Source organism: Erythrolamprus reginae, chromosome 1, assembly GCF_031021105.1.
Source record: "Erythrolamprus reginae isolate rEryReg1 chromosome 1, rEryReg1.hap1, whole genome shotgun sequence".
In the NCBI taxonomy this organism is placed as follows: Eukaryota; Metazoa; Chordata; class Lepidosauria; order Squamata; family Dipsadidae; genus Erythrolamprus; species Erythrolamprus reginae.
The window spans coordinates 291,179,939-291,196,981 of record NC_091950.1 but is presented as its reverse complement, the minus strand read 5'-3'; the positions used below and the strand labels follow the sequence as shown (position 1 = coordinate 291,196,981).

The window sequence follows — 17,043 nt, the reverse complement described above, 5'->3', positions numbered from 1 at the left end:
CCGACCTCCGCTCCACTAAGCGGCGCCCTCGGCCGCGGTCTGCGCTCCGATCGCCGGCCTTCCGCTCAGAGGCCAGACTGGCTGACCCACCTTCTGCGACGCGGTGTGAACCGGTGCGATGGGCGGCAGGGTGAGCCGCGTGCTTAGCAGCTTTAACGTGGAGAGCCGAGCGCACCGGGCAATCGGCAAGGAGAAACCGAAGCCTGCCCCGCGCCACCCCGCTTCAGACGCGCCGGATTGTGAGTTCAGCCCTGCCGGAGCGTTGAATCAACCCTGCGCCCGGTTCCTTTTGGTTTCTGCTGCGGAGGGTGGGGGCGGCTGGATTAAAATAAAATTGGGGGGAGACAACCGGGCGCCACCGTCTCGTTAGGGAATATCCCCGGGCAACCCCGCAGAAGGGAACGACTGTTTGCATTGCGTCCCTAAAGTACAAAGAGCTTCTTTTCCCTTTGCATCTTTGCACCGGCCTTGGGAGTAAATCTTGCAAAGGAAGGGGATATTTTCGTAGTCAGGTTTTGTCCTTTAAATGAATCCGGGCTTAAGGGCGGGGCGGGGGAGGGCTGCCCAAACCAAAGCAACCGCAATTTTCAAGGGCAAGGGACGCTGGTGACATTGAAACGACCCCTGGTTCTGCTCCCACGTTTTTGGAAAACGAGCCTGCCTTTCGGAAGGGCTGATTTGACTTTTAGCAGCAGCCGCCGCCTGCGCGCCTGCGATGATCGACAGCTGCCGAGACAGAGCATGGATATAGCAATAGAATCTAGACTTATATGCCGCTTTACAGGGCTTTACAGCGAGTTACAGAGTCAGCATGTTGCCCCCAACAATCTGGATCCTCGTTTTTTTACCCACTTCGGAAGGATTGAAGACAAAATAAACCTTGAGCCTGGTGAGATTCGAACTGTTGGTAGCTGGCAGTTAGCAGAAGTAGTATGCAGTATGACATTATAATCATTTATTGTGCTGCCATGACTAGGGCAGTGTTTCCCAAATTTGGCAACTTGAAGATATTTGGACTTCAACTCCCAGAATTCCCCAGCTAGTGTATGCTGGCTGGGGAATTCTGGGAGTTGAAGTCCAAATATCTTCAAGTTGCCAAGGTTGGGAAACACTGCTCTAGGGAGGTCTCCGGGTTCCATCAGTACAGATGTAAATATTACAAATGATGGAGCAATAGCCCCCCCCCCCCCCCCCAGACATCCTTTATTCAAAATAGCCCTGTTGCAAAAATACAAAATTGTAGCTCCTGTAAAGAACCAGGTACAGAGAGTCCTCGACTTTCAACGGTTTGTTTACTGACCGCTCAAATTTGCAATGGTGCTGAAAAAGGAACATAAGAAGAGCCATGCTGAATCAGGCCAAAGCCCATTGAGTCCAGCATTCTGTGTCACACAGTGGCCCACCAATTGTCCATGGGGATGTTGAGCAGAAAGAGAAGACAAGACCCTCCCTTTCCTCTGACCCCCAATAAATGGTACTCAAGGGAATCCTGCCTGCCTCAACCAACATAGAGGCGGCACATGGACATCCGTTCAATAACCACCGATACACTTGGCAGCCATGAATCTGTCTAATCCTGCTTTGAAGCTATCAAGGCTGACAACTGTCACGACCTCCTCTGGAAGTGAATTCCATAAACCAATGACCCTCTGGGTGAAGAAATATTTCCCTTGATTTGTCTTCACTTTCTTACCTATGAACTTTAGGGAGTGCCCCCTTGTCCTAGTATTGTGACCGTTGACTTGTGACCGTTTTTTCACACTTAGGACAGTTGAAGGATCCCCATGGTCATGTGATTCAAATTCAGTTGCTTGGCAGGTGACTCATATTTATGACAGTTGCAATAGCCCCCGGAGTCATGTGATCACCTTTTGCGACCTGACAAGGGACATAAATGGGGAAATCAGATTCACTTTAACAGTTGTGTTACTAACTTAAGAACTGCAGTGATTCACTTAAATAAAGGTTGTAAAATGGGGCAACCTTCACTTAACTGTCTTGCTTAGCAACAGTGATTTTCGGCTCAATTGTGATCATAAATCAAGGACTACCTGTAATGTTCCTTCCAGTTCCAGACAGATCAGTCAACACACTTAGCCCTGCTTCCTTTAACTGTGGTTAAATAAGCCATAATCAGTTAGTTTATGCACTGTGCTAAAGTCAGACCAGAGAAACGACACTTGAACTGACTTGCCCAGCCAAATGGCGATTAAACATTTTTCAGGGCTGGAAACTACGTATGTTTTCCTGCTGTGCCATGATGTTTTCTGATTTGTGTTGTCGCAAGTGGTATTGTCCAGTTTATCTGTTACACTTAATTTCTTTTTTAAAAAAAATGTTTTAATTAATTTTTTTACATAGATAATAACCCAAACAACAAACGCTACAATAAGTATAACATAACAATAAAATAAAATAAAAACCGACAAAACATATAAGTACAACATTTGGGGAACAAACGTTTCCCTATTTCTTTATTTTTTGGAATGTTCGATCAGAGAATTTTCCCTTGTCACTAGATGTTCTTTCATTTGATGTGTTGCTTTGCTTGAATTTTAATTATTTTTCCATTGTTCTTTTCTTTAGCCAATCGTAAAAAAATCACCATATCTTATAGTACTCCGTATGTTCTTTTCCCTCTAATTTTTTGGACACCCTATCCATCTCTGCACAGTCTAGCATTTTTTTTTATTTTTGTATTTTCTTCTGGTGTTTTATCTATTTTCCACTGCTGGGCATATGCTATCCTGGCAGCTGTGAATGACTAAGTATCTTACCTCTTTTTTCATTTTTTTAAAAATTGAAAATGCCCAATAGATATAATTCTGTTTTTTTTTTCAAATTCTTCCTTTGTTATTTCTTTTAGCCATTCTGTTATCTTATTCCAATAATTTTTTTGCTTGTAAGCACGTCCACCATTGATGATAGAATGTGCCTTTTTCTTTTTTTACACTTCCAGCATAGTGGTGAAACTTTTGGAAACATTTTCGAAAGTCTTTCTGGTGATAAATGCCACCTATAAAACATATTTAGTTCGTTCTCCTTGAATGCAGTTGATTTTGTCATCTGCTAATTATTAATCCATAATTTTTCTAATTCAATTGTGTAACCGAAATTTGTTCCCCCACTTATCATGGTTTTTTTTTTACAATTTCCACTTCTGTTTCATATCGAATCAAGTATTTGTATATTTTGCCAATTAATTTCATTGTAGTGCAAACACTACTGTGCACTGTGACAGAAGTGCCTCCTTCTTTTCCTCTTTGACCATTGGCCGATACCCAGACAGCCATTTTGTCTTGGGTAGCTGGGCCTGTCCCTTCCTGAAGATGCTTTGATGGTGAACCTCTCAATTCCCCTTTATCTTAATGGTAGACCAGTGAAATTGGACTTTTTATTTCTGGTTGTTCACTGTGAAACAGGGACGTGGTTCCTTCTTTTCCTCTATAGGTGAAATTGACAAAGGTTTTGGTTGTTTTCTCTTGACAACCTACATAACAGGAAAATGGTAAGGGCACGGTGGTCTGCCATTAGAAGTCCAATGTCCCCAAAGAACCATCCAAGAAAGAAATTGGTGCCTTGGTGGGAGGCATAAAGAAGGCATATTTGCCAATTAAAGGACTATTGCCAGTGTAACATAACCATTAAGCAGAACAGGTTGATTCCTCATACCAGCTTCGTTTCCAACCAGTTTACACATAGGAATCAAGCAGCTTAGGGCTATGGTCAAGCGGCTTAGGAAGTTGAATGACCCAGGCCAGGAAATCTCCCAAACTATATTAATTTCAGTAGACACCATCCTGTTACAGTCAGAGCATATGTTATTCATATGAAATCCATTAAAAGCAGTAGAGTAGAAAATATTTTAATTTTCATTCAGCTACAACATTCACAAGCTAAATCATAATCTCTTAGCTAAACATGCCTTAAAATGTAGCAGTTAAAACAAAATGGGTGGTCAGTAAAATGGATAGAAAAAGACTATGGTATAATGAGAAGGAATTAGGAATATAATTTCTTTCCTAAAGTGACAGGCCTGCTTAAATTCACAGAAAACCCTCTTTGCTTCTTATCTTCCGTGTCTCCCATTATATTGCACAATGACAAATCTCACACATTAAATGGTTCTGGCCCAAGTTAGAGGAATAATTGTTTTCAAGTTTTAGGGGTAGAGGCTATTTCAACTGCAGTTCAATAGCCTGAATGTGTATTTCTGTGTCTGTGTTTGTAAATGCACAGTCTGACTTTTTGTTTATGATTTCATTTAGAACTGTACTGGTGCTTTCTGAGCTTGGTTATTTGCTTTCAGACATTTTATTAACATACTAGGTAAGATTATCAGTGCTATTGAGAGTGGTGTTTGTTTTCTATTTATATACAGTAACTCGCTCTGCCAGTATTGTTTTTTTCCTTAGTACTTCCTTGATTAGAGTACTGTTTTATGCTTGCTTGATTGTTGGTTAGGTGTTGGTTCTGCTTATCTGGATGTTGGCTTTTTGTTTCAAGGAACTAGTAAGGAGATAAACAATCAAACATAAAACAATATCCTATTAAAGAAATTACCAAGGATCAAATCACACCCCACTAACCCCACTATATATAAATGAGCAGCAAATCTCACACTTACTAGCACTGATAATTTCCCTAATTGGATGATAAAAATTCTGCAGGTAAACAGCCAAACTAAGAGAGCGTTTCACCAAGAAAGAATTCCACAGTTCAGGTCTGAGCTACATATATTCTCTTCTATTGGAACTGTGCTATTTTGTTGTAAAAATAGAAAGTTATGGGTTTTATGTTTATTTTCTTCAGGGTCTGCCAATTTCCAAGAACAGATAAAGAAAAAAGACGAAAAACTGCTCACTTTCTTGAAGGATGTCTATGTTGATTCCAGTGATCCAGGCCTGCAAGTGAGTTAAGAGTCTTGAAATGCGCACACATTGATAATTCAGCTTTACGTAGCATATTGGGAACAAAAGAAGTGTCAGGGTTTTTCATGATACAGTCTAAGTAGTTTTTGCTTTCTTATATTGATTTCTTACCCATATCTGTACAAGCCAGTGCCTGATATTTCTTTCAGTTTATGAATGCAATTAATCTCTCATACATTTCCCATTCCCAGTGACATTTATCTAATAAATGCAAGGATCTGTCTATGTTAACAATTTGTGTCTTTTTTATTTCACCTGATCAAAATTCTGTTTTGCCTTTCTTTTGGTAATACACTGCAAATGCATTAGAATTCCTGGTAATTTAAAGACTCTCATAGGTAGTCCTTGATTTACAACCATTTATTTAGCAATCATTTGACTTATGACCACTCTTTGCACTTAGATGGTTGTGATCATAGTTCCCTCTAAGCTGAGCAGTGAGCAATCGCTCACTTAAAAATCATCATCAACTCAGAGTTTTCCAAACCTGCCCAGAAGCCGAGAGGGAAAGAGTGAGAGGGAAGGAGAGAGAGAGGAAGAGAGAGAAACAGATAGAAAAAAGAGAGGAAGGAAAAGAGAAAGAAAAAGAATGGGAGTAAGGAAGAGAGAAAGAAAATCAAAATCTAGTTTGAAACTAGCTCAAATTCTCTAAGGCAAAACAGGGTGGGTTTTTTATTTGTTTGTTTGTTTGTTTGTTTGTTTATTTATTTATTTATTTAATATTTCTGTGCCGCCCAGTCCCGAAGGGACTGCCGCTCAGACACTATACTTTTCCGCCCACCCCCCCAAAAAAATTAGAGGGAACACTGGTTGTGATCAGAATTTTTTTCTTTTATTTTTCTCTCAACATACATTCAAACAATACAATGTACCACCCAGTTTTCCATAAATAAAATGCAGTATTTTGTTGTAACTAATATCAATCATAAAAAAAGTTGCAAAAGTTCCCCCCCCCCCCCTAATTTTGTCATCCAGTTACCGGTACATACATTTTCTTTTAATTAATTTCCCTCCTTAACCCTGCTGTTCTGTTCGAAAAAAGTTCCTAATGTTATGTTCCCGGGTCACCCTGACCCGGACCGAAAACTCTTCATTTGCAGTGCTTATGTTTGGTCTTTTTGAAAGCTTTTTTCACCTGGAAACATGTTTGAACATTTCTGCACACAATGGAATGAAAATTGAACTGAAAAAATTAATCCTTATTGGTTTATTTTGCACATAAATGTGCCTCCCCCCCCGTTTTTGTGAAAGTTTTTTCAATTTATGGATAGTTTTGCTTGCAAAATCCATTCTATTTTACTAAAGTTGGTGTGGGATTGGTAGCTTGAACATTTTTGCACACAATGATATGAAAATTGAACTGAGAAAATTAATCCTTATTGGTTTATTTTGCTCATAAATGGGCCCCCATGCTTATACTCAAATAGGCTTATACTCGAGTAGGCTTATACTCGAGTATAAAATGATATGGTCTTATATTCAAAAATAAACCAATAAGAATCATTTTTTTTCAGTTCATTTCTATTTTTCTTATGTTTAGGATTGTTCAATTTAGTATATCAAAACTTTTGAGTTTATTGATAATTTTGCCTGCAAAATGCATTCTATTTTACTATTCTATTTTGGTGTGGGATTGGTAGCTTGAACCTTTCTGAACATAATGATATGAAAATTAAACTGAAAAAATGATCCTTATTGGTTTATTTTGCTCATAAATGGGCCCCCATGCTTATACTCAAATAGGCTTATACTCGAGTAGGCTTATACTCGAGTATAAAACAATAAACCAATAAGAGTCATTTTTTTCAGTTCATTTATATTTTTCTTATGTTCAGGATTGTTCAATTTAGTATATCAAACCTTTTGGGGGAAAATTCCTTAGGGATTTGTAGCCTTAAAAAATATAAATTGACACGAAATTCAAAAAGGATGGGGGGAGGGGCTTTTTGATCAAAATAAAAATATAAGTCTCAATTTTTCCAGTTCAATTTTCATATCATTATGTTCATAAATGTTCAAACTAGTTTTCCAGTGGAAAAAGTTTTCAAAAAGACCAAATTCAAGTACCTAAAAAAAATCATTTTGATCCGGGTCTATATGACCCGAACAGAGTAAATGTGACTTTTTTTTTGCCAAGAAAAAATTTTTTCCCCCACCCCCACAAATATTTTTTTGATGATCAGCATTGTTAAATTGAGTAAATGAATGCGTAAGATTTTAAAGAATATTTCGGATTTGGAGCATAAAAAAATAAAAAGTGAAAATTGTTGCAAGCAGCCAGGGGGGGGGGAGGCCTTATTTCTGATGTTAAAAAAACAGTAAGAATCATTTTTTTCAGTTCCTTTATATTTTTCTTATATTCAGAAATGTTCAAGGTACCATTCCCACACCAACTCCAGTAAAATAGACTGCATTTTGCAAGCAAAACTATCCATAAATTGAAAAAACTTTCACAAAAATGGGGGGGGAGGCACATTTATGGGCAAAATAAACCAATAAGGATTAATTTTTTCAGTTCAATTTTCATTCCATTGTGTGAAGAAATGTTCAGACTACTTTCCAAGTGAAAAAAGCTTTCAAAAAGACCAAACATAAGCACTGCAAATGAAGAGTTTTCGGTCCGGGTCAGGGTGACCCGGGAACATAACATTAGGGAGTTTTTTTTTTTCAGCAAGAAAGAAACCTCCCACCCCCCCAAAAAAATTCTCATAGAGAGAACCCCTGAAATGATGAAAAGTCATGAAATTTCAAGTTTCAGATATGCAGGGAAAATTTTTTACAGGGTCTCAAACCTTGATTTCGGGTCTCACAGACCCGAACAGAACAGCAGGGTTAATGTTCCTGCAAAAAATACAACACCAATTATATTTCTAACTTGTTAATCATGATGCCAGAGTACTTCCTTCCTTTTTAAAATCCATTTTTCTATGGACTAAGAAAACCTTTTATAGCCAATCAGATCATAACCAAAGGAAATTAAAAACAAAACATAAACATATAAGAATTTCAGATTACTTCCCCCCTCTAAATAATACATTTGCTTCTCGAGTAATTCCTGTACAATCTCTCATTGATTCTCTAAATTCAATCATCATTCCTCCCCAAAAACTAAGGTGCATCTTATAGTCCACAAAATACGGTATTTATATTTGGTATCTGACATTAAGGTGCTTATATATGTCCAAATATCTGGAAGATTATTCAAAAATAATGTTAGCTGTGTTTAATAGGGTTTTCTCTCTTAAATTCTATTGTTATTGACTTTAATATAAGAGAGATAAATGGGCCTGGGGATACTTTTCATGCATTTGGCGAACGAGCTAGGTTCAGGGCCTATAGACAGTTTATACTCAGAGTTTTGGAAGTTAGAAATAAATGATGAAGGATGTCCTGCTTTGAGATGCCCTCCTTTTTCTTTTTTGCCTCACTGTGCCTCTGGCTGCTTGCTCTACTTTCTGCCCCAAATCTTTCTTTGCCTCCTTGTTTCTATTCATCGCTCCCCTCTCTCCTCCATTCACTGTAGTTGCAGAGATAGTTATCCCTATTCTGAATTTTAATATATCATGAGGTTTTATGGGGGGGGGGGGGGAAATAGCATGGCTGTGTTTTCTATCGTTGCTGTCCTCCACCATGTTTTTGCAGTATTTTTAAGAGAAATCCTACACCAATCTATACAAGATTTCTGGGAGCTTGTGGAATGAAAAAAAAAATCTTAAAAGGATACCCCTCACTCTCTAGCATTGGTTATTTTAAATTTCAATGATTATTGGTAGTGTCAAAATGTAACACCCAGTGAGGGAAACAAATAGCAGCATAGCAAAGAACGTTCTGTTGATATCAACGAACTAGTTTCCAAGATAAGAAATTCATAGCCAGTCTTTTTTTTAGTAGATTACTGCAAGCAGTCCCTGTACTTAGCTTTTTCATAGCAATTAAAATCCTCAAGCAAGAACAGACCATCTCTTAGTGAAGTTTGTATTGTGGTTTCATGCTATAAAATAGGTTGTCAGCTCAGCCTAATAATTCAAAAATCCTCTGCAAGGGATCAGTTTAGAAAAACTGTCTTTCTTCTGGCAGTCCAGTAGATGGCGATAAAAAGAGAGAGAAGAATCACTCCTTGCTCTCTCTGTCCTCCCCCCCCCCTCTGCAATTTTGACTTGCAAGGAAGCATTATGTTACATGTTTCTTAACGGGTGATTTTTAAGATTTCTAGACTCCAACTCCCAGAATTCCCCAGACTGCTAAACTCTACATAACTTAAAGTTGCCAAGATTGGGAAAATTGTAGAATTTGCAATTGCTTCCTTATTCTCTTTCCTTCTTTTTGGGTTGTTGTTTTTTTGCTCAACAGTCAGTTGCTTGGCCTCAATTAAAGCATAGTCTCCTTGAGCATAACACGTAAGATACCAGTTCCCTGGCAGTTCCTCTCCTCTTTAACATTCCTTATCTTGTTTTTTCTCTTGTTAGTGTTCTGTCGGGCTCTCTGATAGGAGCCTCCCGAAAATTCAAGGATACAAATTTCAGACACACACACTTTAAAAATTCAAAACAATGTTCTTTATCACAAAAGTGAAAATAAACTAAGCACTCTTTTTGTATTGCAAAGAGCACTCTTCCCAAAACAACCCGGTAGTCTGTACAATGTCCCTTAAGCAGTCATTAAGTACTTAGCCCGCAACTGGGGAGAAACTTCACACCCCTTCTTCTTCCAATGAAGGGAGACACACACACACACACACACACGCTGTTCTGCTTTGGTTTCAAAGGTGTGAAAAAGCAACAAAGTCCAGCACACAAGATTTCTGACGAAACTGCAACAGATATTCTTCCACAATGGCCAAACCCACATGCTGCTATTTATAGCAGCAGTCCTAATTACTGGAGCCCCACCTAAACACAGGTGGCCTCCCTTATTTCCTGTAATATGTTCTTACTTGGTCTCTTCTACGCATAATTCTGCGCTTGCATGGATCCAAAATGTCATCATCTGAAGCTATAGAAGATAAGGAAGATTGACTGCCTTGGCTGTGTGCCAAGCCCTCTTCTGCCGAGTCACTCCCACCTTCTTCTTCGTCCGAGGAAACTAAACTCTGATCTGATTCTGTCGGCAATAACACAGGCCTGTGACATGTTGAATTTTCCCCTGCATCCACCTCCCCATTCCCTGGGGCAGGAGCTGGGCCGGAGCCAACCACAACAGTTAGCCTGGAAAGGTTTGCAACACTTTGCAGCCCCTTTCCTTTCCTCCTTACCCCTGTATATAAGTCTTACTACTGTTGCTAAGGGCTATTAGTTTAATTATTTAATTATGACAGCACTGAATGGGTGTGTGTGTGTGTCTTACAACTGATCCTTGAATTGCAATAACCAGGGCATCCCTATCACCATGTGATCACCATGTGGGCACTTGGGAACCACCTCACAATTACGAGACCTGCAGCATCCCATAGGTATGTGATTACCATTTGTGACCTTCCTTGCCAACTTCTCGCAACTGAAGTCAATGGGAAACTAGCACTCATCCCCACCAGTTCTTCTCATTTCTTGATCCCTTTGCCCATGATATGGTCTTGTGAGGTCCTTGTTTAACAATCTACACAGAGGTTTTCAAACTTGGCAATTTTAAGACTTGCGGATTTCCGCTCCAGCTATATTGGCTGGAGAATTCTGGGAGTTGAAGTCCACACGTCTTCAAGTTGCCAAGTTTGGGGACCCCAGATCTATACAGTCCTTGCTTAACAATGACAATGTTAATTTTTTTTAAAAAAAACCTTTTTTTTCTCTCTCTCTCTCCATCTTCTAGAAGAAGAAAAAAGGGAGAAATCTTCCATATAAGCAGGAAGATTACAGGCCACTAATAGATGGACAGTTCAATCATCTGGACATTCAGGCTGTTCCTAAAGGCAAAGTCTTGATAGAGGAAGCCTTGACTCTTCTCAACAACCATCACCGCTCTCCGGAGGCATGGACAGCTGAGAAAATAGCAGAGAAATATTCCTTAGAATTGAAGGATGTGAATAACCTTTTAACATTCTTCATCCCGTTTGTCATGGACTTCCTTCCTTACAAAGACCAGAAAACCCTGGACTCCAAATAAAAATTGCAAAGAGAGAGTTTGTCGGTGTTCAACCATCATTCATACCTACAGGAATTCTTCCTCCCCCATCAATGGAACATAGGCAGTTTCAGTAGTATCTGCATTTTCTTTGGCACATCGATATCAGCAAACCAACCTGATCATGGAGCTATGCAGTGCCAGGTGGGGGCGATGTGCCCACAGCCAGTCATGCAGTTTTCTTAAATATTCTAAAAATGCTGGCTGCCTCATGGACGATGTGTTCCAAAGCGTGTGTTAATTACTCAGAACCAGACAATAAAAGTGCAGGTTCTTTGCACCTGATATTTTTCATCTGGAGCTCTGCAGATGCTTTGGTCTTAATAGCATTCTGAAAATAGCTTTCAAAACAGATTTGTATCTTCCTCCTGATAAATTGCCAGTGTGTATCTGTAGTTGTTATATTTGATCAACAAAGGAGTATGCATACAAATGGGAAAGATTTAGGGAAGGCATTCTTTTAATTTTGGGTTTATTACCGTGTTAGAAACAAAGAGTGTTTGAGGCGAATGCTGTTTTTTCCTGTGTTTTGTTGACTTTGGATTTATTATTATTTATTTTATTTATTTATTAGATTTGTATTCCGCCTCTCTCCGTAGACTCGGGGCGGCTCACAACACAATAAAAACAGTTCCTGACAAATCTAATAATTTAAAATTTAAAATAGTTAAAAAACCCCATTTTTAAGCAGACATACCTACAAACATACCATACATAAATTATATAGGCCCGGGGGAGATATCTCAGTTCCCCCATGCCTGATGACAAAGGTGGGTTTTGAGGAGTTTGCGAAAGGCAAGGAGGGTAGGGGCAGTTCTAATCTCTGGGGGGAGCTGGTTCCAGAGAGTCGGGGCCGCCACAGAGAAGGCTCTTCCCCTGGGGCCTGCCAACCGACATTGTTTAGTCGATGGGACCCGGAGAAGATCCACTCTGTGGGACCTAATCGGTCGCTGGGATTCGTGCAGCAGAAGGCGGTCTCGGAGATGTTCTGGTCCGATGCCATGAAGGGCTTTATAGGTCATAACCAACACTTTGAATTGTGACCGGAAATTGATCGGCAACCAATGCATCCTAATTCTAGTCATTATTCCTTACTACCTTGTTCAGCTTAATATCCTATTGTTAATTATTGGCATCATACCCATAAAATCTGTCTCAGGTGCTAAACATGTTTCAGCCTCTCAGTAAAGGTCTGTAGCCGCCCTGAGTTTGCGGAGAGGGGCGGCATATAAATCCAATAAACCTAAACCTAAACCTGTAATTGATAACTAGTGAAGAAGGTTCTGCGTTTTATGAATGTATAGTCCTTGCTTAACAATGAACCTGATGAACACTTCCTCCTCAAGAGACCTCCAAAAGCAATTCTCTAGTCAGTTTAAAGTCAATGTTATGATACAGGGTATCTTTGTTTGCAAATAGTAGCCTCTGAGAAAGCATCCCCAAGGTCACACAAGTCAAAACAGAGAGGTGACAGTTTCCAAACACTGCCCTAAGGACTGAGAAAATTTTCATCAACCGCCCATCTCTGGTGCTAGGTTGATGAAAATTTTCTCAGTCCTTAGGGCAGTGTTTGGAAAGTGTCACCTCTCTGTTTTAACTTGTGTGGCCCTGGGGATGCTTTCTCAGAGGCTACTATTTGCAAACAATGTATAGAAATAACGATGGAGATACAGCTTTTCTCCTTTCAGTTCTAATACATTTGTTCTAGCTACTTAAACATTTTTTTTGGCTGTGGTTTATAATTGGAGCAAACTTCCTGATGAGACTTAGAGAGAAGGAAATGTGAGGAGGCAGGGTTGGTTATTTGAGCCACCAATTGTATGTTATCCCCAGTTCTCAGCTCTGCTCAGGGAAATAGAGCCACTAAAAGTAAATCCCTATAGCAGTGAGGGCGAACCTTTTTGGTTTGTGTGCCAAAAGGGTGTGCGTGCGCATCTGCTAGCATGCATGCACGTGCCCCCACCCATTTCCTGTCCCTCGTGCATGCACAACCCCCCTTGTACTGCCTACACATGCGCACAATCCCGCCCATATCCCTGTGCATACACTCAGGCCTCACTGAAGCCTAGGACGGTGAAAAAAATAGAAAAAATAAGAATGTTGAGACTCTAGAAAGAGTGAAGAGAAGAGCAACAAAGATGATTAGGGGACTGGAGGCTAAAATACATGAATGGTTGCAGGAACTCATACTGTCTAGTCTAATGAAAAGAAAGACTAGGGGAGACATGATAGCTATGTTCCAATATCTCTGAGATTGCCACAAAGAAGAGGGAGTCAAACTATTCTCCAAAGCACCTGAGGGTAGAACAAGAAGCAATGGGTGGAAAATAATCAAGGAGAGAAGCAACTTAGAACTAAGGAGAAATTTCCTGACAGAACGATTAAACCGTGGAACAGCTTGCCTCCAGAAGTTGTGAATTTTCCAATACTGGAAGTTTTTAAGAAGATGTTGGATAATCATTTGTCTGATATGGTGTAGGGTTTCCTGCCTAAACGGGGTTGGACTAGAAGACCTCCAAGGTCCCTTCCAACTCTGTATTATTATTACAGTGATCCCCTGCTCATTGCGAGGGTTCCGTTCCAGGACCCCCCGCAACGAGCGGGTTTTCGCGAAGTAGCGCTGGGGAAGTAAAAACACCATCTGCGCATGTGCAGATGGTGTTTTTACTTCCGCAGCGCTAGCGAGGAGCCGAAGATTGGGGGCGGCGCGGCTGTTTTAAAACGTCGCCACCAGCATGGGGGGCTTGCAGCACCCCCCGGACCCCCAACCCGGGTTTGGGGGGCTGCTAGGAAGCCCCCCATGCCGGCGGCGACGTTTTAAAACAGCCGCGCCGCCCCCAATCTTCGGCTCCTCGCTAGCGGGCAGGCAGGCGGCGGACAAGCCGTTCGCTGGCGCCGCTCGCTCGCGCTTCCCAGCTGAGTCCTGAAGCGAATTCGCTTCAGGACTCAGGTGGAAAGCGGCGAGAATGAACGGCGTGGGCACGGGACGCGCGAGCGGGCGGCGGACAAGCCGTTCGCTAGCGCTTGCTCTCGCCGCTTTCCAGCTGAGTCCTGAAGCGAATTCGCTTCAGGACTCAGGTGGGAAGCGGCGAGAATGAACGGCGTGGGCGCGAGCGGGCGGCGGACAAGCCGTTCGCTAGCGCTCACTCTCGCCGCTTTCCACCTGAGTCCTGAAGCGAATTCGCTTCAGGACTCAGGTGGGAAGCGGCGAGAATGAACGGCGTGGGCGGGCGAAGGGCGGGCGGCAGCGAGGAGTTTGCGTGGGCGGTGGGGAAACTCCTTGCTGATGCCCGCCGCTCGCCCTCCTGCCAACAAGAGGGGAAAGACCCAGGGAAGCCGCCCAGCAGCTGATCTGCTGGGCGCCATCTACGCATGCGTGCCCATAGAAAAAAAGGGCATGCATGCGCAGATGGTGTTTTGACTTCCGGGTTCAAAAATCGCAAATTACCCTGTTCGCAATGGTCGGGGACGCAATAACCGGGGGATCACTGTATTATTATCATCATCATCATTATCATCATCGTTTGTCAGCCCAAGGAATGAGGCAATAGCAAACCACTTGTGGAAAGGCTGGCCAAGAAAACCATGTGGACTTATCCAGCCTGTATTTGAGAATCAGACATGATCGAACAGGAGAAACCAAAAAAAAATTGCAGTGATGTTTTTATGGCTAGTTATCCATTGTAATATTTGTTTCCGAGAGTCGTAATACAAATGTATTCGCAGTGGGGTTCTTGAAAATGGAAAGCATTCAGAATCTATAGGCAGAGTTTTAAAATTGAGTTCTCTAAAAGTTCAGAAATGAAGCTGAAATTCTCAGAAGTAGATAATGCGAAAGAGAGAAAATTCAAAAGCTCTAATCCCTCTCAAATTGGGTTGGCAATAATTGGACATCTTCCCTGTGAACTGTTTCTATAATTGGAAATGTGAGGAAGAGAGTGCTGCAGCAACATGCAGTTCCAAACAACAGCTGCCCCAGAAATGATAAAAATAGTGGCAGTGACTTTTTTTTTTGGCTTCGAGTGAAAATTAAGTTCTCTCCCCAGAAGTAGGTTTAGTGTCATTCAGTGAGGATCCTGAGTGTACCTTGTGTTGAAAATGTGACCTGAAAAGAAAGTATCTGAAATGAAAATGCCAAGACGCTAAACAATCTGATTGAAAGACACATTTAACTTTCACCTTTTTGACAGTAATGAGATCTATTACAGTATAACTTCTAAGAAAGTTATAACCATGGGCAAGATAAATGGAAGCATGACTTGCACCTGAAAGAAGGCCTACTTTTGTGTGTAGTTTAGTCAACTATTTGAGTGTTTAGACATTTATTTGAGTCCTGAATCAACGGAATGAGTATACTGCCAATTTAATGTAACAATTTCCTTACAATGGGGTATCTATAGCAAAACTAGAGGATTCATAGTTGGTAAGTACATTTTTATTCATGTAACTCTTTACTGTCTACAGTGATCCCTTGTTTTTTGCTGGGGATGCGTTCCAAGACAACCCATGAAAAACAAATTTCCATGAAGTAGAAGAAATTCATTTCCACACAGCATGGAAAAATTGCCACATCTTGCAGCTTTGCTGGAAGCCATAAACCAGTAACTCTTACTGCCATGCCTTCATAAATGGCTTCCATTGTGAAACAGCCAGTCAGAAAAGCCCAATTTATCATAAGACACATTGCTTCTCAATCACCATAGGGCAGGGAGACAATGATGAAGGCAAGAGTCTGGGGTCCTGACACCAGGCCCATTATAAAGGGGAACTCATCCAAAAAAATCCATCAATGGAAAATGAGCCAATGATCTTTTATTATTGCCAATGCTATCAGGTTACGGTGATATCTCCTAGATTTAGAGCAGGGATCTCTTACCTTGGCAACTGTGGACTTCAATTCCCAGAATTCAGCAGCCAGCAAAACACAGCTGGCTGAGGAATTCTGGAAGTTGAAGTCCACAATTCTTAAAGTTGCCAACATTGGGGCCCCCTGATTTAGAGGAAAAAGAGCCACAGGATTTCAAAGTGCTTACATACAATAAGACTAAGAAAAGGTAGGGTATGCACAGGCATATACCTAATGGATTAGATTTTAGAGTTGGAAGGTACCTTGTAGATCATCAAGTCCAACCCCATACTCAAGTGGGAGTCCGTACACTATTTCAGACAAATGGCAGTCCAATATCCCTTTGAAAGTCTCAAGTGTTGGAACACTCACCTCTGCAGGCAAGTTATTCCACTGGTTGATCGTTCTCACCATCAGAAAGTTCCTCCTTATTCCCAGATTTTATCACTTCTTAGTCAGTTTTCATCTGTTATTCCTCATCTGGCCTTCTGGTGCTTTGGAAAACAGCCTAATCCCTCCTCTCTGTGGCAGTCCCTCAATTGATTGCATCAGCGGAATCTCGCCCGGCTGCTCTGTTTAGGGTGACCTGCTCCCTCCCTCATCACCTCAAGGCTCGACTACTGTAACGCTCTCTACATGGGGCTACCTTTGAAGAGTGTTCGGAAACTTCAGATCGTGCAGAATGCAGCTGCAAGAGCAATCATGGGCTTTCCCAAATATGCCCATGTTACTCCAACACTCTGCAATCTGCATTGGTTGCCGATCAGTTTCCGGGCACAATTCAAAGTGTTGGTTATTACCTATAAAGCCCTTCATGGCACCAGACCAGGATATCTGCGAGATCGCCTTCTGCCGCACGAATCCCAGTGACCGGTTAGGTCCCACAGAGTTGGTCTTCTCCGGGTCCCATCGACTAAACAATGTTGTCTGGCGAGACCCAGGGGAAGAGCCTTCTCTGTGGCGGCTCCGACCCTCTGGAATCAGCTCCCTCCAGAGATTAGAACTGCCCCTATCCTCCTTGCATTTCGTAAACTCCTTAAAACCCACCTCTGTCGTCAAGCGTGGGGGAACTGAAACATCTCCCCCTGCCTATGTAGTTTTTGTGCATGATCTGACTGTATGTATGTTTTTTATATTGGGGTTCCTTTCTTT

General features: G+C 41.4%; 1 protein-coding gene across 1 annotated transcript; it reads left to right on the top strand.

Moving 5' to 3' along the window:
• Window positions 1–39: 39 nt before the first annotated feature.
• On the top strand, window positions 40–11,339 carry NDUFAF4 (NADH:ubiquinone oxidoreductase complex assembly factor 4). Its single transcript, XM_070739269.1, has 3 exons — window positions 40–239; window positions 4,813–4,910; window positions 10,734–11,339. Exons 1-3 carry the CDS (start codon window positions 119–121, stop codon window positions 11,025–11,027), a joined length of 513 nt encoding a protein of 170 aa, XP_070595370.1. The 5' UTR covers window positions 40–118; the 3' UTR covers window positions 11,028–11,339.
• Window positions 11,340–17,043: the final 5,704 nt, after the last annotated feature.